This window comes from Saimiri boliviensis, chromosome 4 (assembly GCF_048565385.1).
Source record: "Saimiri boliviensis isolate mSaiBol1 chromosome 4, mSaiBol1.pri, whole genome shotgun sequence".
Taxonomy (NCBI): Eukaryota; Metazoa; Chordata; class Mammalia; order Primates; family Cebidae; genus Saimiri; species Saimiri boliviensis.
Window position 1 is genome coordinate 37,414,962 of NC_133452.1, and position 23,486 is coordinate 37,438,447.

General features: G+C 37.0%; 1 protein-coding gene across 2 annotated transcripts in view; it reads left to right on the forward strand.

Moving 5' to 3' along the window:
* Positions 1 to 23,249, forward strand: part of MOXD1 (monooxygenase DBH like 1) — a 110,705-nt gene extending 87,456 nt beyond the window's left edge. For both annotated transcript variants that reach the window (XM_003932439.4, XM_010343013.3), the window contains exons 10-12: positions 295 to 437; positions 21,023 to 21,191; positions 21,998 to 23,249. In XM_003932439.4, coding sequence (XP_003932488.2) covers positions 295 to 437; positions 21,023 to 21,191; positions 21,998 to 22,162 — 477 coding nt within the window. In that variant the 3' untranslated portion in view covers positions 22,163 to 23,249. The remainder of the gene's footprint in view (positions 1 to 294; positions 438 to 21,022; positions 21,192 to 21,997) is intronic.
* The last annotated feature ends 237 nt before the right edge of the window (positions 23,250 to 23,486 follow it).

Genomic DNA, 23,486 nt, shown 5'->3' on the forward strand with positions numbered 1-23,486 from the left:
ATGCTAACCAAACATCTTTATGTTTCTCTGAAATGTTCACTGTGTTGAAAAGTTTACCTCCCATCAGCAGAATTTTATTAGTTTATTTAAGAAAGGCAGATTTTAAAAGTAGAAATAATTCTATTAATTTTTAATTGTGTTACTACCTTTTAAAAAAGCCAAATTTTTACTTTTCAGTTTTAAGACTTATTAAATTTAATACTGGAAGGAAAGGTATGACGTTGATGACTTACCTGCTTTAAACATCAAAGGTGGTAGAACATATACTTCGCTAAATAAACTGTCTGTTTTCAGGGAGGACTAAGCACCAGAAATGAAATGTGTCTCTCATACCTTCTTTATTACCCAAGAATTAATCTTACTCGATGTGCAAGTATTCCAGACATTATGGAACAGCTTCAGTTCATTGGTGTAAAGGAAATCTATAGACCAGTCACGTAAGTAGTAAATGTATTTCGTGATGAGGTAACGTACTCCAGAGAAAGATGGGCTTTATTGTCATATGTGATCCATTACCATGTTATAGAAATTTTTCTGTACTGTTTGTTTCATTTGATTACTTTTTTTTTTTTTTTTTTTCCTGAGATGGAATCTTGCTCTGTCACTAGGCTGGAGTGCAGTGGTGTGATCTCAGCTCACTTCAATTTCTGCTTCCCAGGTTTAAGCAATTCTCCAGCCTCAGCCTCCCAAGTAGCTGGGATTACAGGGGTGCACCACCACACCCAGCTATTTTTTTTTTATTTTTAGTAGAAGCAGGCTTTCACCATGTTGGGCAGGATGGTCTTGATCTCTTGACCTTGTGATCCACCAACCTTGACCTCCCAAAGTGCTGGTATTACAGGCATGAGCCACCACACCCGGCCTCTATTTGATTACTTAACTGGGGAGACTCAAGCTTTTTGATTACTATGTCTGGAGTCCCCAAGACTACCCTCAGGTTCTGTGATTTGCTAGGAGTACCTAAAGGACTCAGCAAATGGCTTTATTCATGGAAAATATTTGTTAAGATGAAAGCATACAAAGCAAAAAGAATGAAAGGAAAAGGCATATGGAGCAAAGTCCAGAGGAAACCAGGAACAAGCTTCCAGGAGCTCTTTCTCAGTGCAGTCATCTAGAATGCACCAAATTCCACCATCAACAAATTGTAACAACATGTATGAAATGTTGTCTATTGGAGAATCTCATCACAGATTCAGTGCCCAGAGTTTTTTTGGGGAACTAGTCATATACATGCTCTCTGCCTGCCACTTACTAAAATTCCAGACTTCCAGATGGAAAGCAGGTGTTCAGCATAAACTGCCTTGTTTGCAGTCTAGGCACAATGAGTCACTTTTATGATTTAGAGAAAGTTCATACAAATATAGGAAATTGTTCACTATTTAAGTTTCTAGGCACCTGCCAAGGGTTATCCTTGCAAGCGGGCCTTTCTGAGGTGGGCCTATTATGTTAACTCTTCAGGTACAATTGTATATCATAGGAGTTATTTAAGATAAAATAGACAAGATTCTTATTATTCCTGTCCTCTTAAGATTATATTCTGGAGTGAGGACGAGGTAATAAACAAAAAAAGCAAATATGATATTTTAAATAGTAATAGATGTTATGAAGACAAAACAGTGAAGGAAGTATGTAGCTTTTGTCAATAGGATAAAGAAAGCCTCTCTGAGCTGGTGATATTTGAGCAGCGACCTACATGATAAGGAGCCAGCTATAGAGATATGCGAATACTACACAGGAAAAAGAGCCAGTGTAATGAGCCTGTGGTGAGTCTGAACTTACCATGCTTGCGGAGCAGCAAGAGAGTGCATTTGGCTGGAGAAGAGTGAAGTGTGATAGGGAATAAGTGAGGACATATGAGAGTAGGTGGGACCAGATTATTTAGGACATGATGAGCAACATAAGGCCTTGGGCTTTAAGTGCAAAGGGAAGCAATTAAAGGATATAAACAAAGTCAATTTGGTTACTGTGTTGAGAAAGGACGCCAGGAGGGCTAGATTGGAAAGAATATCAGGAAACTTGTGATTGTCTAGCTGAGGGATGAGGGTAACTTGTGTCAAGGTTGTGACACTGAGTTCATGAGATGTGTTCCAGTCAGGTTACCTTTTGAATGGAGCACCCACAGGCTTGTCGATCAATGGCATCTCAGGGGGCAGTGAGGGATAAAGCAGAGAAAGGCTCAGTGATGATGTGTGAATGGTGCTAGAGGAACATGCCTGAGGTTGATACTGAGAATTCTGTTTTGGATATATTAAGGTTGGTGTATCTATTCTGATCTATTCTTAGTGATCTCAGTGAGAGGAATTAAAATGGCTTGTGGAAATTTGGGGGTGGTTGAATTTCTTTTAATATAAAAAAGATTTTTCTAATGATTGGTACTTTCCAGAATGAAAGGAAATAATGTAATTAGAGAAGATAATACACATAGAGTTTTGAGACATGTATTTTAAGGACAGAGTGGAAAAACATTCAGTGAGGATATGGTAAAATGCAGATGCTGAAGGAGGATGGAAATATGGTCAAGTTTTTGTGCCTAAATATTATAGGGATTATAAATTATGAACTGAGAACCACTCCTCTTTTTGAATTAAATTTATCATTCATAGAAAGATTTTACTGTTGGATAATTTTTGTCCAAACAACAAATTGACCACTAGAAGAAATACCTATATCTACTAAAATAAAAATAACAAAATGCTTACATAAATTGGTTTATAATTTACTGAGTATTTTCATATGCATGTTTTTATTTAATTCATTTTTACACAACTCCAATAGGTAGATCAGGACATGGAATCCTGGTTTTATAGGGGAGGAAATAAAAACCAAGAGATTAAGAGATTATTCAGCATCACATAGTACCTAATAAAAGGGAGAGTTGGGGTTTGTGTTTAGTCTCTGATCTCTTTCTCTCCATATAACATGCACATATAGGCAGATATATACATATACTTAAATATATAACAAATAAATAATTACATATGTAACAAATTAAAACAACAAAAATGCCAGCATCACATAAAATGTCATTTAAAAACACTAGGCTATAATCTTGGTTTTCAAATATTGATGTTATATTGTTCCTTACTTAGCCTTGAGTTGTCTTTTTCTCATTTAGAATATTTTTTACATATTGAATGGAAACTTTTTCTAATCGATGGTTAATTTGAGACAATGTTAGAAATAAATGGATATTAAAAGCTGTATGTTTGCAAGATGATTGAAATGCATTCTACAGCCTATATGTATTTTTAAGTTTAAACAGTATGAAGCCTCTAAAAATGCTCAGTTACTGTTTCCCAATGAGATCCATCAGTGTCCATACCTTTGGTCTCCCTCAGGAAATACTCAAGTTGGATTTTCATCATTTGGAAAGACAGAGAAAATTGATTTACAGAACAAGGCTAGTTTTGACATGATGTCATTCTCCGCTGCCAAAAAAAAAAAAAAAGGAAAAAAAGAACAAAACCCATTTAACTTCATGGTTTTCTTATTCCTCAAAAATATGAGCACAAAAGAGCCTCTATTTAAAAATACATGTTTAGACTTTGAATTAGATGTTCAAATCTAGTTCATCACCACAGTGACATAAATGATAGCGAAGGCCAAACTAACAAGGTGCTGGCTCCAAAATTAGAATGAGAAGTGGCTTAGGTGCTTTTTTCTGTTTTGCTTAAAAGAATATTACTAATTGATATTCAGGATACAATACTAAAACCATCATAGAAAATATGAACAAAACTTTTCTATTCTGTACTTTTCATATAATGATTAATCTGTGCTACATTTTATTTTAAACATTCTAAAGCAGTCCTAGGAAGGATTGATAGAAGAATGAGATAACTACATCTTGTCTCAATTTTATTGTCTGTTCTGGAGGGTGCTGTTTCTCTCTGCCTCCTACAGATCTGGCAAGTCTTAGGAAGAACAAAAACCCTGCAAAGATCAAATAACAAAATAGATAATGAGTTTAGATAAATTGTGTATTCCCTGTTGTACCATAAATCAAGACTGAATATGCAGGCCTTGTGAGATTTAAGTGATGGAAAGTTTAGTTCTGTTCCTAAAAAAGAATCAAATAGCTGTTTCTCTTTCTCCTTACAGGAAAAAATCACTTTATATTTTTACTACTTAAAACTCACACACGCTTATTAGAAAACATTCAGGTAATGCAAAACAAGTGTCATAAAAAAGGCAAAAGCAACGCCTCAAATTCTAATCAAAATAACCATTGCAAACATGTTGATTGAATGTTATTATAAACATCTGAATATGTACATATCTACATAAAATGAATTGATTAAATACAGTTATAAGAATATAATTTGTGCAGAATTTTAAACAAAACCATTGAATTCTAATTTTGTTTTAACTCATAAGAAAGAAACTAAGGTAAAACTGAACATTTGTTGAAATTCAAATAAATATTGGTGTTGTTTTTAACCACAAGAAATAATATTTTATAAAGAGGATCTCAAATGTTGAGAAAACAGATCATAAAATCATTAAGTCATTAGATTCACTATGTGTTTTGATTTTAGATCATGAAAGATGAAGACATTTATACTTTCATGTTTTTTCCACCTATGCTTTCTACACCACCAAGTACTTATTATTTTTATTATAATTTTAATATTTTTGAGATTTTAAATTTTTACACTCAATTAGGAAACTATCATTTCCAGAATATTTAACATGACTGGTATATATAAATTGATTCAGTGATAATGAGACCATCCTGGCAAACATGGTGAAACCCCATCTCTACTAAAAATACAAAAATTAGCTGGGAATGGTGATACACACCTGCAATCCCAGTTACTTGGGAGACTGAGGCAGGAGAATCATTTGAACCTGGGAAGTGGAGGTTGTAGTGAGCCAAGATGGTACCACTTCACTCCAGCCTGGTGACATAAAAAGATAACCATAATATTTATGGATTTCTACTTTAGTGAGTTTTAAATTTGAATCATTAGGATTTTATCTTCAAGTTGTCTGATCAGTAAAGGCTTCTGAGTGCCTTATGCCCCAAGTTCTTTTACATTTGGGAATTCTACACTTTTATTTGGACAGCACTTTGGTTAGATATAGTATTTTGGGTTCATATTTCTTTCTCTTGGGAGATCTCCCTGGATAAATGGAAGAATGTTTCCTTTACCTCTAGAATTCATATGTTAAATTGAATACACTTTAGTGCTGAGGATCTGAATTAAGTTTTCCTGGAACACAAAGTGTTCTCTTTTTTTTAAATTCTGAAAAACAAAAACAAAAATGGGATACATATGCAGAAAGTGCAGGTTTGTTACATGGGTACATGTGTGCCATGGTGGTGTGCTGCACCTGTTGACCCGTCCTCTAAATACCCTCCCCTCACCCCCCAACCCCCAGCAGGCCCTGGTGTGTGTTGTTCCCCTCTCTGTGTCCATGTGTTCTCATTGTTCAGCTCCCACTTAGGAGTGAGAGTATGTGGTGTTCGTTTGTCTGTTCCTGTGTTAGTTTGTTGAGGATGATGGCTTCCAGCTTCCAGCTTCATCCATGTCCCTGGAAAGGACATGATCTCATTCTTTTTTATGGCAGCATAGTATTCCTTAGCATATATGTACCACATTTTCTGCATCCAGTCTATCATTGATAGGCATTTGGGTTGGTTTCACATCTTTGCTATTGTAAATAGTGCTGCAATAAACATACAAGTGCATGTGTCTTTATAGTAGAATAATTTATATTCTTTTGGGTATATACCCAGTAGTGGGATTGCTGGGTCAAATGGTAGTTCTAGTTCTAGATCCTTGAAAAATTGCCATACTGTCTTCCACAGTGGTGGAACTAATTTACATTCCCACCAACAGTGTGAAAGTGTTTGTATTTCTCCACAGCCTTGCCAGCATCTATTGTTGCCTGACTTTTTAATCGTTGCCATTCTGACTGGCACGAAGTGGTATCTCATTGTGGTTTTGGTTTGAATTTCTTGGATGATCAGTGAGGTTGAGCTTTTTCTCATGTTTCTTGGCTGCATACATGCCATCTTTTGAGAAGTGTCTGTTCATATCCTTTGCTGGCTTTTTGATGGGATTTTTGTTTTTTTTTTCTTGTAAATTTGTTTTAAGTTCCCTGTAAGTTCTAGGTATTAGACCTCTGTTGGATGGGTAGATTGCAAAAATTTTCTCCCATTCTGTAGGTTGTCTGTTAGCTCTGATGATAGTTTCTTTTGCTGTGCAGGAGCTCTTTAGTTTAATTAGATACCATTTGTCAATTTTGGATTTTGTTGCAATTGCTTTTGGCATTTTTGTCATGAAGTCTTTGCCCATGCCTATGTCCTGAATGGTATTGTCTAGGTTTTCTTCTAGGGTTTTTATGATTTGAGGTTTTACACTTAAGTCTTTAATCCATCTTGAGTTAATTTTTGCATAAGGTGTTAAGGACGGGGTTCAGTTTCAGTTTTCTGCCTATGGCTAGCCAGTTTTTCCAGGACCATTTAGTGAATAGGTGATCCTTTCCCCATTGCTTGTTGTTGTCAGATTTGTTGAAGATCAGATGGTTGTAGATGTGTGGAGTTTTTTCTGAGGTCTCTGTTCTGCTCCATTGGTCTGTATGTCTGTTTTTGTACCAGTACCATGCCGTTTTGTTTACATAGCCTTACAGTATAGTTTGAAGTCAGGCAGCCTGACGCCTCCAACTTTCTTCTTTTTGCTTAGGATTTTCTTAGTTATACAGGATATTCTTTAATTCCATGTGAAATTTAAAACAGTTTTTGCTAATTCTGTGAAGAATGTCGATGGTAGTTTGATGGGAGTAGCATTGAATTTATAAATTACGTTCGGTAGTATGGATATTTTCACGATATTGATTCTTCCTATCTGTGAGAATGGAATGTTTTTCCATTTGTTTGTGTCCTCTTTTATTTATTTGAGCAGTGGTTTATAGTTCTCCTTCAAGAGGTCCATCACATCCCTTGTCAGCTATATTCCTAGGTATTTTATTCTCTTTTTAGTGATTGCGAATGGAAGTTCATTCATGATTTGGCTCTCTGCTTATCTATTGTTGGTGTAAAGGAATGCTTGTGAGTTTTGCACATTGATTGTATCCTGAGACGTTGCTGAAGTTGCTTATCAGTTTACGGAGTTTGGGGGATGAGATGTTGGGGTTTTCTAAATACAAAATTATGTCATCTGCAAACAGAGACAATGTGACTTCCTTTTCAAATACCCTTTGTTTCTTTCTATTCCCTGATTGCCCTGGCCAGAATATCCAACACTATGTTGAATACGAGTGGTGAGAGAGGGGATCCTTGTCTTGTAGTGGTTTTCAAAGGGATGCTTCTGGCTTTTGCCCATTCAGTATGATATTGGCTGTGGCATGGACATAAATAGCTTTTATTATTTTGAGATATTTCCATTAATACGTTGTTTATTGAGAATTTTTAAGATGAAGAGATGTTGAATTTTATCAAGGCCTTTTGTGCATCTATTGAGATAATCATATTATATCAATAGTGGTTTTTTTCTTTGATTCTGTTTACGTGATAGATTATGTTTATTGATTTGCATGTGTTTAACCAGCCTTGTATTGATAAAGCCAATCTGATCATGGTGGATTACCTTTTTGATGCGCTGCTGGATTCTGTTTGCCAGTATTATATTAAGGATTTTTGCATCCATGTTCATCAGGAATATTGACCTGAAGTATTCTTTTTTGTTGTTGTGTTTCTTCCTGGTTTTGGTATCAGAATGATGCTGGCTTCACAAAATGACTCAGGGAGGAGTCCCTCCTTTTCACTTCTTTGTAATAGTTGCTGAAGGAACGGTGCCAGCTACTCTTTGTACCTCTGGTAGAAATTCAGCTGTGAATCCATCTGGTCCTGGGCTTTTATTAGTTGGTAGGTTATTAATTACTGCCTCAATTTCAGAACTTGATATTGGTCTATTCAGGGATCTGACTTCTTCCTGGTTTAGTCTTGTGACAGTGTATGTGTCCAGGAACTTATCCATTTCTTCTAGATTTTCTAGTTTGTTTCCGTAAAGGTGTTTATAGTATTTTGTGATGGTTGTTTGTGTTTCTGTGGGGTCAGTGGTGACATCCCTTTATCATTTTTTATTGTGTCTGTTTGATTCTTCTCTCTGTTTTTCTTTATTAGTCTAGCTAGCCGTCTATTTTGTTAATTAAAAAACAAACAAACAAACAAAAAACAAAAAAAAAACCAAAAAAAAAAAAACCCAGCTCCTGGATTCATTGAGTTTTTGGAGAGTTTTTCTAGTCTCTATCTCTGTTAATTCTTCTCTGACCTTTGTTATTTCTTGTCTTCTGCTAGCTTTTGGATTAGTTTGCTCTTGTCTCTGTAGCTCTTTTAACTGTGATGTTAGGGTGTTGATTTGAGATCTTTCTAGCTTTCTGATGTGGGCATTTAGTGCTATAAATGTCACTCTTAACACTTCTTTAGCTGTGTCCCAGAGATTCTTGTACATTGTCTGTTGGATTCAAAGAACTTCGTTTCTGTCTTGATTTTATTATTTACCCAAGAGTCATTCAGGAGTAGGTTGTTCAATTTCTATGTATTTGTGTGGTTTAGAGTGAGTTTCTTAATCCTGAGTTCTAATTTGATTGCACTGTGGTCTGAGAGACTTTTTTATGATTTGAGTTCTTTTGCATTTCTGAGGAGTGTTTCACTTCCAATTATGTGGTTGACTTTAAAATAAGTTCCATGTGGCACTGAAAAGAATGTATATTTTGTTGGCTTGGGATAGAGAATTCTGCAGACATCTACTAGGTCCACTTGATTCAGAGCTGAGTTCAAGTCCTAATTATCGTTGTTAATTTTCTGTCCTGTTGATCCATGTAATACTGAGAGTGGGGTGTTAAAGTCTCCCACTATTATTGTGTGGGAATCTAAGTCTTTGTAGGTTTCTAAGAACTTGTTTTATGAATCTGGGTGCTCCTATATTGAGTGCGTATATATTTAGAATAGTTAGATCTTGTTGAATTTTCCCCTTTACAATTACATAATGCTCTTCTTTGTTTTTATTTGTTTGTTTTTATGTTTGGTGGTTTAAAGTTGGTTTTGTCAGAGACTAGGATTGCAACCCCTGCTTTTTTTTTTCTTTCAATTTGCTTGGTAAATTTTCCTCCATTCCTTTTTTGTGAGCCTATGTGTGTCTTTGCATGTGAGACGGGTCTCCTGAATACAGCACAATGATGGCTCTTGACTCTTTATCCAATTTCCAGTCTGTGTCTTTTAATTGGAGCATTTAGCCTATTTACATTTAAGGCTAATATTGTTATGTGTGAATCTGATCCTGTATCATGCAGCTATTTGGTTATTTCACACACTAGTTGATGCAGTTTCTTCATAATGTCATTGGTCTTTATATTTTGGCATGTTTTTGCAGTGGCTGGTACCAGTTTTTCCTTTCCAGATTTAGTACTTCTTTCAGGAGCTCTTCTGGGTAGCAAAATCCCTCAGCATTTGTTTGTCTGAAAAGGATTTTATGTCTCCTTCGCTTATGAAGCTTAGTTTGACTGGATATGAAATTCTGGGTGGAAAATTCTTTAAGAATGTCGAATATTGCCCTCCAATCTCTTCTGGCTGGTAGAGTTTCTGCTGAGAGGTCTGCTGTTAGTCTGATGGGCTTTGCTTTGTAGGTGACCTGGCTTTTCTCTCTGGCTGCCCTTAATAGTTTTCCCTTTATTTTGATCTTGGAGAATCTGATGATTCTGTGTTTTGGGGTTGATCTTCTCATGGAGTATGTTAATAATGTTCTCTGTATTTCCTGAATTTGCATGTTGGCCTGTCTTTTAGATTGGGGAAGTTCTCCTGTATAATATCCTGAAGTGTGTTTTCCAGCTTGTTTCCACTTTCCCCATCTCCTTCTGGTACTCCAATCAGTCATAGGTTCAGTCTTTTTATGAAGTCCCATATTTCTTAGAGACTTTGTTCATTGCTTTTCATTCTTTTTTCTCTCATCTTGTCTGCATGTCTTATTTCAGCAAAGTGGCCTTCAAACTCTGATATCCTTTCATCCACTTTGTCGATTTGGCCATTGATATTTGTGTATGCTTCACAAAGTTCTCATGCTGTGTTTTTCAGCACCATCAGGTCGTTTATGTTCCTCTCTAAACTGATTATTCTTGTTAGCAGTTCCTCAATATTTTATTAAATTTCTTAGCTTCTTTGCATTGGGTTAGAACATGCTTCTTTAGCTCAGATTAGTTTTTATTACCCACTTTCTGAAACCTACTTCTGTCAATTCATCCATCTGGTCCTCCATCCAGTTCTGTGCCCTGGATGGAGAGATATTGCAATCATTTGGAGGAGAAGAGGGACTCTGGCTGTTTGAATTTTCAGCATTTGTTCACTGATTCTCATCTTCATGAGTTTGTCTAGTTTTGGCCTTTGAGGCTGCTGATCCTCGGACGGGGTTTTGTGGGGGCTTTTTGTTGATGCCATTGTTGTTGCTTTCGCTTGTTTTTCTTCCAGTGGTCAGATCCTTCTTCTGTAGGGCTGCTGCAGTTTGCTGGGGGTTCATTTTAGGCCTTATTCAGCTGATTCACTCCCACACTTGGAGATGTCACTCAAGGAGGCTGGAGAACAGCAAAGATGGGTGCCTGCTCCTTCTTCTGGGACCTCTGACCTCAAGAAACACCAAGCTGTGCCAGCGGCTTGCTTCTGTACAGGGTGTCTGACAACCCTGTTGGAGGGTCTCACCCAGTTGTGTGGCACAGGGAACAGGACTCATTTAACAAAGCACTTTGTCCCTTGGTGGAGGGGGTGTGCCTTGCTGGGGGAAAACCCACTCATCTGGACTGCCCGGATTTCTCAGAAGGACCAGGAGGAAAGGCTAAGTCTGCTGGTCCACAGAGACTGTGGCCACCCCTCCTGCTAGGGGTTCAGGCCTAAGAAGATATAGCTTCTCTCTCTGCACCTCTGGTTGGAGTCATTGGAGTTCTTGCAGAAAAGTGCCACCCAGTAAGGAAGGATGGGTCAGGCCTAAAGAGGCACTCTGGTGGAAGACAGCCACAGCTGGTGTGTTGGGCTGTGGGGGCCAAGTTTTGGGACCAAGTCATCCAGCTTCCCTGGCTCCAGCAGGAGAAAAGTGCAGCCTGGAGCTATAGAGATGGATGCTGCCCTTACCCAGCCCAGGGAGCTTAGTATGTTAGGCAGTTGCAAGTCCCAGTACTGGTTGCTGCCCCTCTCCCAAGGAGCTCAAACACCTTAGACAGCAGGCAGCTGCAGTGTTGGTTGCCCCTGCCCCTGGGAGTTCCATAGGCTTAAGCAGATTCCAGCTGAGAGGCTGCTGAGAATCTGCATGCTAGACCCCGATGGCGATGGTGTGGGTTTGCAAGTAGGATCTTCAGATCCATGAGTTGCACAGCTCTGTGAAAAAAAGCACAGTTTCCCCAGCTGGGTAGCATACTCACTCACTGCCTCCCTCGGCTGGGGGGAGGGGGCTCCCCTACCCTTTGTGACTCTCAGGAGGGCTGCCACACTAAACTGCTCTTCCTTCTCTCCATGAGTCACACCAGCCTCCTAGTCAGTTTTGATGAGAGAACCTGGATGCCTTGGTTATCGGTGAAGGAGTCACATGCTTATTATGGTATTTTTTTGATGGGAGCCTCTGAACGCCACTGTTTCTAGTCAGTCATCTTGGCCCCACCCCCACAAAGTGTTCTTTCATTACGTATATTCACTTGTTTTCTTCATTTCAGAGAAATTTTCTTGTATTATATCTACACATTTTTAAAAAATCTATTTGGGCTTTTTCCTCAGGCATTTTCTCTTACAATTTTTCAAGAATATTTTTCTGGGCTGGGTGTAGTGGCTCATGCCTGTAATCCCAGCACTTTGGGAGGCCAAGATGGGCAGATCACTTGAGGTCTGGAGTTTGAGACCAGCCTGGACAACATGGTGAAACTCCACCTCTACAAAAAGTACAAAAATTAGCTAGGTGTGGTGGCATGCACCTACTCAGGAGACTGAGACAGGAGAATCACTTAAATCTGGGAGGTGGAGGTTGCAGTGAGCTGAGATGGTGTCATTGCACTCCAACCAGGGCAAAGAGTGAGACTTCGTCCCCCTCTCCCAACAAGAGTGCTTTTCTGCATCTTGCATTTTCTAATTTATTTGGTGCTAAATTTATTTTGTCTTAAATTTATTTCCTTTGGTCTGCAGTCTCCCTTTTCATCTCATTTTGTTGTTTTATCATCTTGTATTTGAGCTCTTATTTCATTGAATTTATGTTATTAAATAAACTTATAACATGAAATCCTTGTTGGAATTATCTCCAGTATAATTAATTTTTACTTTCTTCTAGGCCCAGTTGTTCCTGTCTCTTTACAATTAATATGATATAATTTGCTTTTCACCATATGTTGACATGGTTATTGTCTTATTTCTTGCTTATGCTGAGGCAGTTTCATCCAAAACTTGTTTTCACTCTGATAACAATGTAGGTGAACCCTTGACTTCATTTTAGGCATGTGTGAGCCTAGTTTTCTTTCTCTCCACACCACAGTTTGAGGTTTTGGTGACGTATTTTAGGTAAATATTCTCCTATTTTTTAAAGAGTTTAGCATGCAAGGATGGAACTATGTACTCAATATTAGAATGTACAGGTTTTATGTTATTAAAAGTCTGCTCAAGGAAGTTTCCTACCTGGTTGGGACTGAATCACTATCCACGGGGTAACAACCCATGCTTTATATAATGTGGTCAACCTTGTTGCAGCCCTCAAGCCTTTCTTTCTAGCTGGGAGACTCCATTTTACACTGTATTTTCCAACATTTATTTGCTCAGAGACTATGGGGAGAAGTCTCCAACCCCCAGGCCACACAGTAGGAGGTGAGTGGCAAGCAAGCGAGCAAAGCTTCATCTGTATTTACAGCTGCTCCCCATCACTTGCATTTCTGTGTGAACTTCACCTCCTGTCAGATCAGCAGTGGCATTAGATTCTTATGGAGAGTGAACCCTATAGTGAATTGCACATGTGAAGGATCTAGGTTGTACACTCTTTGTGAGAATCTTTACTGATGATTTGTCACTGTCTCCCATCATCCCCAGATGGGACTATCTGAGCAAGAAAACAAGCTCAGGGATCCCACTGATTCTACATTATAGTGAGTTGTATAATTATTTCATTATACATTACAGTGTAATAATAGAAATAAAGTGCACAATAAATGTAATGTGTTTGAATCACCCTGAAACTATCCCCACTCATCTACTCCCCAGTCCATGCAATAATTGTTTTCCATTTTACTGGTCTCTGGTGGCAAAACAGTTGGACCACTGGTAGGGAGGATTGAAAGTTGTACCTTGTTGAGTTAGACTTACTGATGTTCTTCTTTAACAATTAGACTTTAAAGTTTATGGCATCGTGTTATGCCTCTTTTTTGCCTGCTTGTTGATGATATATTTTTATCTATTTTGTCTTTATTTTTTATAGCCATATTGCTTGAGGTGTAACTTACATATGATAATATGTATTTACTTTAAATGTACTGTTAGACAGTTTTATCAGATATATACACCTGTTTGGCTCCATCACACACAAAATACAGACCATTTCCATCTCTCCTGAAAAGTTCTGTTACACCTGTCTAGAGACAATCCCACCTCTCATTCAAAGCCCCAGGAAACTGCACACCTGCCTTCTGTCACCATACATTAGTTTTATCTTTTCTAGATTTTCTATAAATAGGATCATATATTATGTACTCTTTCATGCCTGGCTTCTTTTACTCAGAATGTTCCTGAGATTCATTTATGCTGGTGGATGTATTAGCAATTCATTCCTTTTTATTGCTAAGTAGTATTCCCTTGTGTGGAGACACCACAATATATTTATTAATTCACCAGTTGAAAGACCTTTGGACTGTGGGTTTCTGGATGTAATGAAGAAAGCCACTATGAACATTATCACGTTGGTCCTTATATAGACATATGTTTTCAACTTTCTGGGTTAATGTTCCATGTAGAATCACTGGGTTGTATGCGAAGTTTATGTTTACTCCATGAGACTCTCAAAATGTTCTTGAAATACTATCTTTTTTATTCCTACCAGTAATGTGTAAGAACTCCTGTTACTCAATATTCTTGGTAGTATTTTATATTTTCAGTATTTCATGTTTCATCCATTTTACTGTGTATCTAGTGGTATTTTCTTATGGCTTTATCTTCCATTTTCTTTCTGACTAAAGATATTGAGCCTCTTTCCCATGCTTATTCGTTATTGTAAAGCAGGTTCACTGTGCAGGTTGTCTGAGTCCAGTAAGACAGAACACACTTGTACACAACAAGTTACATTAAATGGGTTTATTGCTTACAGATAGGCAATGAAAACAACAGAATCTTAGAATTTATTGCAAGCCTGTTCTCCAAAGCTCAGGAATTTGCATGGAATGGATGGAGCCTCTACTGTACATGTCCCAGTTGCGTTGCAACTCAGAGACCTTGAAAAGCAGCCCATTATTGGTTTTATATCCCAGGGCTATGTGAGATTCTGGTCTAAAGCATTGACGGACTCCGTTTCCAGGGAATCTCTTAGTTGGCTTTGGGTGTGATAACAAAATAGCTTAGACTGGGTAATTTACAAACTACAGAAAATTATTGCTTATTGTTCTGGGGATGGGAAAATCCAAAATGAAAGCACCAGCAGTTTCAATGTCTGCTGAGGGCTTGCTCTCCACTCCAAGATGGCACCTTCTTGCTGTGTTCTCACAGGGTAGAAGGTACAAGTAGAAGTTTCCCTCAAGCCTCTTTTATAAGGGCACTAATTCCATTCATGAGCATGGAACCCTCTTGACCTAATTACTTCTTCAAGGCCCCACCTCTTAATACACTGCACTGGAGATTAGATTTCAACATGAGTTTTGGAGGGACGTGAACATTCAAACCCTATTGAGGGGTACTGCAACAGAACCTGGGCTATTCTAGTCAGTCTCTTCCTATCTCAAGATGTTGCATTTCCAGCACATTCTGTAGTTATTCTTGAGAACTATAAGCAAAAATGAGAATGGATTGGATTGGTCCAAGGCCACCCAGAGAATTATCCTGAAGTTTTATATGTATACACACACTCACAGATATATGCATATATATGTACATATAGGGGTGTGTGTGTGTGTGTGTGTGTGTGTGTGTGTGTATACACAGTCAGTCCTCTGCTTTTACAAATACAGAACATGGGTTCTGCATCCGTGGATTCAACCAACTTAAGAGAAAAAAAGTTTGAAAAAAATTGCATTTATATTGAACATGTACAGAATATTTTTATTGTCATGATTCTCTAAAGTATGCAGCATAATAACCATCTACATGGCATTTACATTGTATTAGGTATTATAAGTAACCTAGAGATAATTTAAAGTAGATGGGAGGATGTGCATAGGTTATATATAACTACCACATCATTTTATATAAGTGTCATGAACATCACAGGTTTTGCTATCCTCAGTCCTCCATGGATACCAAGGACAGCTGTGTATTTCTTTTAATTGTTTATTAGAATTTTTGTTCATTGTTAATTGAATTGTTTTCTTACTATTGAATTATAAGAGTGCTTTATACTTTGGTTGTAAGTACTCTGTTGAACGCATGTTTGCAGATAATTTCTCCCAGTCTGTGGTTTGACTTTCATTTTTTAGCTGTATTAATTCAAGTTTGTTTCATAATTTTTTTGTTTGTTTTGTGCTTTTGATATCCTGGCTAATAAATCTTTGCCTACTTAAGGGAAGACTTTCTCTTGTTTTTCCCCCTGAAATGTTTACAGTTTTAGCTTTTACATTTAGGCGAATCCATTTTGAACACATTTTTGTGTGTAGTGTGAGGTGAATTCAACATTCATTGTTTTTCATATAGCTATCAAGTTGTTCAAGAACCATTTGATGAAAGAGAACTACCTTTTTACTATTGAATTACTGTGGAATATTTGCTGGAAAATCGTATGTCCTTATATTGGTTCTTTCTGGACTTTCTATTCTGTTTCATTGCTCTATATGATTAGCCTTACTCTAAAACCACACATAATTATTAGTTTTATAGGAAGTCTTAAATGTAGGTCTCCAAACTTTGTTATTTTTCCCCAAAATTATTTTGATAGTCTAGGTTCATTCTATTTTCTCATATATATAAATCGACTTGTCAATTTTATTTTTAAAAAAGGACCTGCTGGGATTTGATTGGGATTATATTGAATTTCTATATAATTTGATAGAATAATACCTTAACAATATTGAGTCTTCTAATCTATGAACATGGTATGCCTCTTCACTTATTTACTGTTCTTTCTTTTCTCTAAGCACTTTTTTGTGGTTTTCAATATAGAAGTTTCGCACATGTTTTGTTAATAATATATATATTTTTTAAAGTTTTAGTATCCTTGTCTGCTAATTCTTTAATCTCAGTCGTTTCAATATCTTGGAGTATTGAGTGATTTTTCTTCTGGTTAAGATTCACATTTACCTATTTGTCAATGTGTTTAATAATTTTTGACTAGACATAGATACTGGACATAATGCACTTGGTGTTAATTAGTAGTAAGTTTGTTTTTATTTCTTTAAAGAGCTTTGTTAGTGTGAGTCTAGAATAGATTTTTACTCTGTGAAGTCAACAGAGACATTCCACTCTGGTTAGTTTGAACTCCAATGTCTGCTAGCTCTATACAGGTTCCTTCTGGGAATTGTTTAGATTACAATCTTCTAGTTGCTCATTGCCCAGTCTTGTGGATTTTTACTCCAAATATAGTTGGCTTATTGCTTAGTCACTGATTCAGAGGATCCTTATACAGATTTTCCGTCTGTGGTAGTCTACCTTGAATATGCAAACTGCTTCAGACTTCTTTAATTCTGGTTTTCATCTCTTAACGTATTGACATCGTCGTTTCTGTTTCAAAATCCCCTTTCCTGAATTATGGCCCAGAGAATGCTTCTAGGTAGAAAGCTGGAATGAACATAATATTCAAACACCTTATTTGTTTCCTTTATTTTGGGGATCAAAGTTCTGTGCTGTTTTCCATCTGTCCAAACCAGCTATTTCATATGGTTTGTTGATTTTTTTTTTATAGCAAGTTGGTTTCAGTTACTCCAACATGGCCAAAAGTAGAAGTCCATTAATGAATTTTTGTTTCTTTTGCTAGTTTTTGATCACATGTTTACTTGCTTGATGAATGGAGAGTCTGTGATATATTTCATTTAGTTATAAGTACATGAACACTGTTTCTTGGTTAAATTTTCTATCCATCTTCCTTCCTTCTCTTTCTTTACTCCCAAGAAAGAAACGAGCAATAAAACTTTTAAAACAGGAGTCCAGAAAGGCTCAGATAAGAAATGTAGCCACAGATTATCTTTCTCCATCTGCTTTTCAGTTTATGTTGAACGGGGGATCAAGTATAAAAATCATTAAACTGTTAAAATTTCCATTGATCAGTTTGAATTTATAAGAATAGTTTTACTTTTCAGTTAAAAATTAAAAATTACTCTACTATGGTGTATTGCAGTAAACTTTTCTATATTGTTAGAAAAAATGTCTCAGAGTTTAGATGGAATTTACAAAAGAAAATTGCCCATCAATGTTAAAGCACTGTTTTTTATTGACTAGAGTAATATAGATATAGTATCATTCATTTACATGCATGTATGGATAGACATTTACACATTGACAAGATATGCATAAATGTAACTTTTTATTTCTATAACATTCCCACTTATTTCTAACTAATCCCTAGTCCCAGTAAGAGCAGAAATACTTGCTACTTCAAGGTTACCTGTTTCTGGTTTGAAGCTTATTCATTTTGAAAAAAGTGTTCAGGATAAATATTCACTTCTTCTGTCTGCTCTTTTCTCTAGAGGATGATCTAGAAGTGTGTAGGTTAGCGATGACAAGTAGGATGTTTACTAGTAAAAAGTTATTACAGAACAGGGGCCTAAACAAAGACAGTAGGAGTGAAAAGGAGATGATAAATATGAGACAAAGATGCCATCTCAGAAACGTCGGTGACCACATCCCCAGGTCACCCAGCCTCAATCATTCTGTCTCCAACATAGGAGCCACTGGGCTTCCCTTTTCTACGTATCTGTTCTAAAAACTGACCAATGGGGTTACACCTCTTCTGTCACTTCATGTTGGGCAAACTCAGTAATAGGCAATTCACTAAGTTATTATTGCAGCAAAGCTTTTTAAGATTTCATCAGTGTATAATGGTCACACTATTCACTCTTACTGGCAAGGCTCCAGAACATTGAGGCTTTAGGCCAACTGAATACTCTAGTGCCACCTTGTGGTGTTTTAGATTGTTACAGACTGATGATTTTCCCCTGGCATTTCTCGGTTATAAAATTGATTTTCTCTTTTTCAAATTAGGCATTTTATCTTTTTGCAAAGTAAATTTTATTTTTAATATTTGACCTAAAATGATCAATACATATAGCTTTTAGTGCATCTAAAAGGATATTGCATGCAAATATAACTTCTTTCAAGTCAAGTTTTTGCTTTATGCTCATTCTTCATTGTATCTCTGTACAAGTTGTTACAATATGTTTAATTTTAAAATGCTATGGATTTTTTAGATCATAAAAATATGTTTAATGCTAAATATGTTTAATGTAATGTGATGCTGATTACTTTTACTTTATGGTGCTTAAACTTCAAGATCTTTGTATAAAATAATGCATTTAAAACTCAACAAAGATATATTGATTTTAATTAAAGGAAACTAAAACTGAAAAATATAAAGATCTGCAGATATTACCTATTTTTCTCATTGAAATAATTCAATGTTGACATTAAATATTTACCTTTATAACTCCAAAAAATTAATAAAGAACTTTTAATTTACTTAAAAAGATGATATTCAATGTGCCTGAGTGGGTTTTGTATGTCAGAGAGGGAGAGAGAGTAATGACATAAATAAATGATAAACTTGTGAAGATTGGCCAGGTGCGGTAGCTCATGCCTGTTATCCCAGCACTTTGGGAGGCCGAAGTGGGCAAATCTGAAGGGAAAGAGATTGAGACCATCCTGGCCAACATGGTGAAACCCTGTCTCTACTAAAAATACCAAAAAAAAAAAAAAAAAAGCTCCAGAGGCTGAGGCAGGAAAATAGCTTGAACCCAGGAGGCAGAGGTTGCAGTGAGCTAAGATTACGCCACTGCATTCCAGCCTGGTGACAGAGTGAGACTCCGTCTCAAAAAAAAAAAAATTGTGAAGACTAAATATAAGAATGTATATTTCTCAGCTGAGATTATTTGGTAATTACTAGAAATTACTGGAACATCTTGGGATGTTATGGGTGCCAAATACTTCCTAGTTGCCGTGATAATTTCCTGCAAGGTCCATGGATTAATGTAAAATTTTGTGATATACCAACACTTACACTTTTCCCTTTGTCAATAATCAGTAACATAAAACTTACATTTAATGAAAGGCAGCACCTGAAAAGTACCTTTTCAAGCAGGTCATGTCACTGTTGTGATTTTTTTTTTTCCTTTCTTGGATAGTTAGCATGTGTTTTTTGGAGTGGCAAGTGAAGACAGAGTGTATTGTATACACAGTATTTTTCTTCTCAGCACATTTTTAAAATTTCATCTTTTAGGGATGCACGTTCAGATTTGTGACATGGGTATAGCGTGTGAAACTGAGGTTTGAGGTGTACCCAGGTAGTGAGCCTAGCACCCAACAGGTGGCTTTTCAGTTCTTGTTTCCCCACTTCCCTCTCTCTCTATTAGTCCCCCGTGTATGTTTTTCCATCTTTATGTCTATGTGTACTCAATGATTAGATCCCACTTATACATGAGAACGCATGGTTTTTGGTTTTCTGATCCTACGTAATTAACTTAGGATAATGGCCTCCAGATGCATCCCTGCTGCTGAAAATGACATGGTTTCACTCTTTTTTGTAGCTATACAATATTTCATGGTGTATGTGTACCACATTTTCCTTATCCAGTCCACCTTTGATGAGCACATTAGTTGATTCCATATTTTTGCTATTGTGAGTAGGGTTGTGGTGAACATACGAATGCGTGTGGTCTTTTTGATGGAACGGTTTATTTTCCTTTGGGTATATAACTAGTAATAGGATTGCTGGGTTGAATAGTAGTTCTGTTCTAAGTTCTTTGAGAAATCTACAAACTGCTTCCACAGTTGGCTGAACTAATTTACATCGCCACCAACATGTATAAGCATTGCCTTTTCTCTGCAACCTTGGCAATATCATTTTTTTTTTTTTTTTTACATTTTAATAATAGCACTTCTGACTGGTGAGATGGTATCTCATTCTGGTTTTATTTAGAATTTTCTGATGATTATTAGTGACGTGGAGCATTTTTTCATTTTTTTTTTTGGCCTTATATATATCTTCTTTAGAGAAATGAGTAAAATTTTTAAAATGTTGATCAAATCACATTTTTTTTTTTTTTATTTATCGTCTCACTTAGCTAAGCTAAAACAGAGCGACTAGCAGGGATCAGGCTTTTCTAATGGAAGGATTTGAACTTTCCATTTCTCACAGTATCTTTTAGGCATCTGCAGTTTTCTGTACTACAGCATTAGCATTGTACTCTTCAGAAATTAATGCTTACCAGTTAATTTGTTAACTAGAACTAAAACAAATTAGTGTAGAATTGTGAGATCCTGTGGAAAATTTCTGAGACAAAATTGTTTATTTAAAATTTGACCAGGTATAGTGGCTCAGGCCTCTAATCCCAGAACTTTTGGTGGTGGAGGTGGGAGAGTTGCTTGAGCCCAGGAGTTCCAGAACAACCTTTGCAACGTAGTGAGAAGCCATCTCTATTTAAAAAAAAAATTAAAAATAAAATTAATGCCCATCTGCTACTAAAAAAGTAAATATTCTTTGAAAATATTTTATTTGGTACATTTCTTCTAGTAATTGCTGATGAGTTCATTAACGTTTTGCATTAGGTCAGCTATGTGTGTGAAAATGAATAAGTGTGAGGTCTGTTGTAGGATGTTGAAAAAGTAAAGGAAACGGGTAGTGCATTTGTTCTAAATACGACTAATGATGCCTTTTAAATTCAGGACCTGGCCTTTCATTATCAAAAGCCCCAAGCAGTATAAAAACCTTTCTTTCATGGATGCAATGAATAAGTTTAAATGGACTAAAAAGGAAGGTCTCTCCTTCAACAAGATGGTCCTGGGCCTACCAGTGAACGTGAGATGTTCCAAGACAGATAATGCCGAGTGGTCGGTAAGCTCTTTTTAAGCTCTGACAACACAGATGACACATTTATCTTTTTTTTTTTTTTTTTTTTTTTTGAGACGGAGTTTCGCCCTTGTTACCCAGGCTGGAGTGCAATGGCGCGATCTCGGCTCACCGCAACCTCCGCCTCCTGGGCTCAGGCAATTCTCCTGCCTCAGCCTCCTGAGTAGCTGGGATTACAGGCACGCGCCACCATGCCCAGCTAATTTTTTGCACTTTTAGTAGAGACGGGGTTTCACCATGTTGACCAGGATGGTCTCGATCTGTCGACCTCGTGATCCACCCGCCTCGGCCTCCCAAAGTGCTGGGATTACAGGCTTGAGCCACCGCGCCCGGCCCATTTATCTTAATCTATTACAGGAAAACCTAAGGAGAAGACAGGTATCCATAAATCCAAGGGTCCAGTTGCACTTTAATGTCTGATAACTTATTTGTTCAATGATTACTTGGGTTATTTGTTCAATCATTTGTTCAATGATTACTTGACTGAAAACTCCTCATTCCACCCTCTTTCAAGAGATAAACTAATTCTAAAACTAAAGTTGGGATACAGCAGGAATAGTCTGGAATGAGTGCTGCAAAAAGCAATAGAACCTGCTTTGTATTCTTTTCCAAAGGGGTGCCTGGCCCTCTGCTGTTTCCTCCGAAACCCTAGGTTTCTGACTCCCCCCAGTGTGTGACCCTTTTGGTAACCACTCCTGCCCCCTGCAGAAGTGTGGGCAGCTGAGCATGCTTGGTCTCTGCCCTGCTGTAAATCAGATGCTCATTTGCATTGTTTGTGCTTCCGTTTTCAGATTCAAGGAATGACAGCATTACCTCCAGATATAGAAAGACCCTATAAAGCAGAACCTTTGGTGTGTGGCACATCTTCTTCCTCTTCCCGGCACAGAGATTTCTCCATCAAGTTGCTCGTGTGTCTGCTGCTACTCAGCTGTACGCTGTCCACCAAGCGCTTGTGATCAAAATCCTGTTGGACTTGACAATGTTGTCTATGATCTGAACCTGTCATTTGAAGTACAGGTTAAAGACTGTGTCCACTTTGGGCATGAAGTGTGTGGAGACTTTTCTTCCCTATTTTTCCCTCCCTCCTTTTTCCTTTCCATGTTACATGAGAGATGTCAATCAGGTTCCATTCTCTTCCTTAGAAATATTTGATGTTATATACAGACGATCAATAAAATAAAACTGGCCTGACTTAAGAGAACCATTTTTTAAAAATCGGGCTGTCACGTGGGAATAAAAGAATTCTTTATTTCCTACTACATTCTGTTTTATTTAAATACTCATTGTTACTATTTCACTTTTTGACTTGACCTTTGTATGTCTTTAAGAAATTCCTTTCTTTTATAAAAGGGACTATTCTTCATTCCCGTTTTCTTTTCCTTTCTTGTTCTTCTAGTGTGACTTTCCAGGTGTAACAACAGTTCTTCCTGTCTTATAACATTGTCCAGTTCTGGTCTTTTCTGTGAACTACCATTGGGCCCCTTACCTCAATGCTTTATATTGATGCCCACTCTAGTTCCCTTGTTTAGCTAAGTCTGTTGGTACCCCAAATGACCGCACACCCATCTTACTTTTTTTTTACCTTCCTTTTTTAGTACTGGTCAGTTGAGGTTTTCTTGAGCTCTGTCACTATCTGAAAAGAAAGAGGCTATGGGAAACATAGAAATGGTGTGTATCAATAACTGATCATAGGCTGAGGAGAAAAATGTGGCTGGCTGCAAACCCTGTGCCGTGAGGGGACTTGTATGAGATTCCAGGTCAAAGATCGACCGTGCGAGCCAGTGCAGGAGGGTGTAAGGTCTGAATAGTTCCTTGCTGACTGTTGGGTGACACATGTACCACATACTGGCTCAATTTAAGTCATGGTTCTATTGTAGATTTATTTTTATATTCTTTAATAAACGACTTAAAATTGTCACCAATTGAAACTCTTGTCACTCTTTCGGTTTTCTTTGTGCAGCTCAGCCAAATCTTGTTGTATGCCCTGTCTTCATCTCTTAAGCTAAATCTGTTTGGATCACATTAATAAACTAAATGAAATTACATTTTTGTGTGGTATTTTAAATGCCTCTTAAGAAAAGTAAGGGATTCAGTACTAGTATTCTCAGTAAAAGTCAATTAAGAATGTTGCGTTTTTTATTCCATTTTGAAGTTCTTTTTGCTCTACAATTTCAACACAAACCACACTGCTTTTTAAACAAATAAGCTTTGGAGTATTTGCTTCTTGATTCTTAGAACTTGTACATTTGATGAAATGTTTTTAATATTTATGAGGCATAT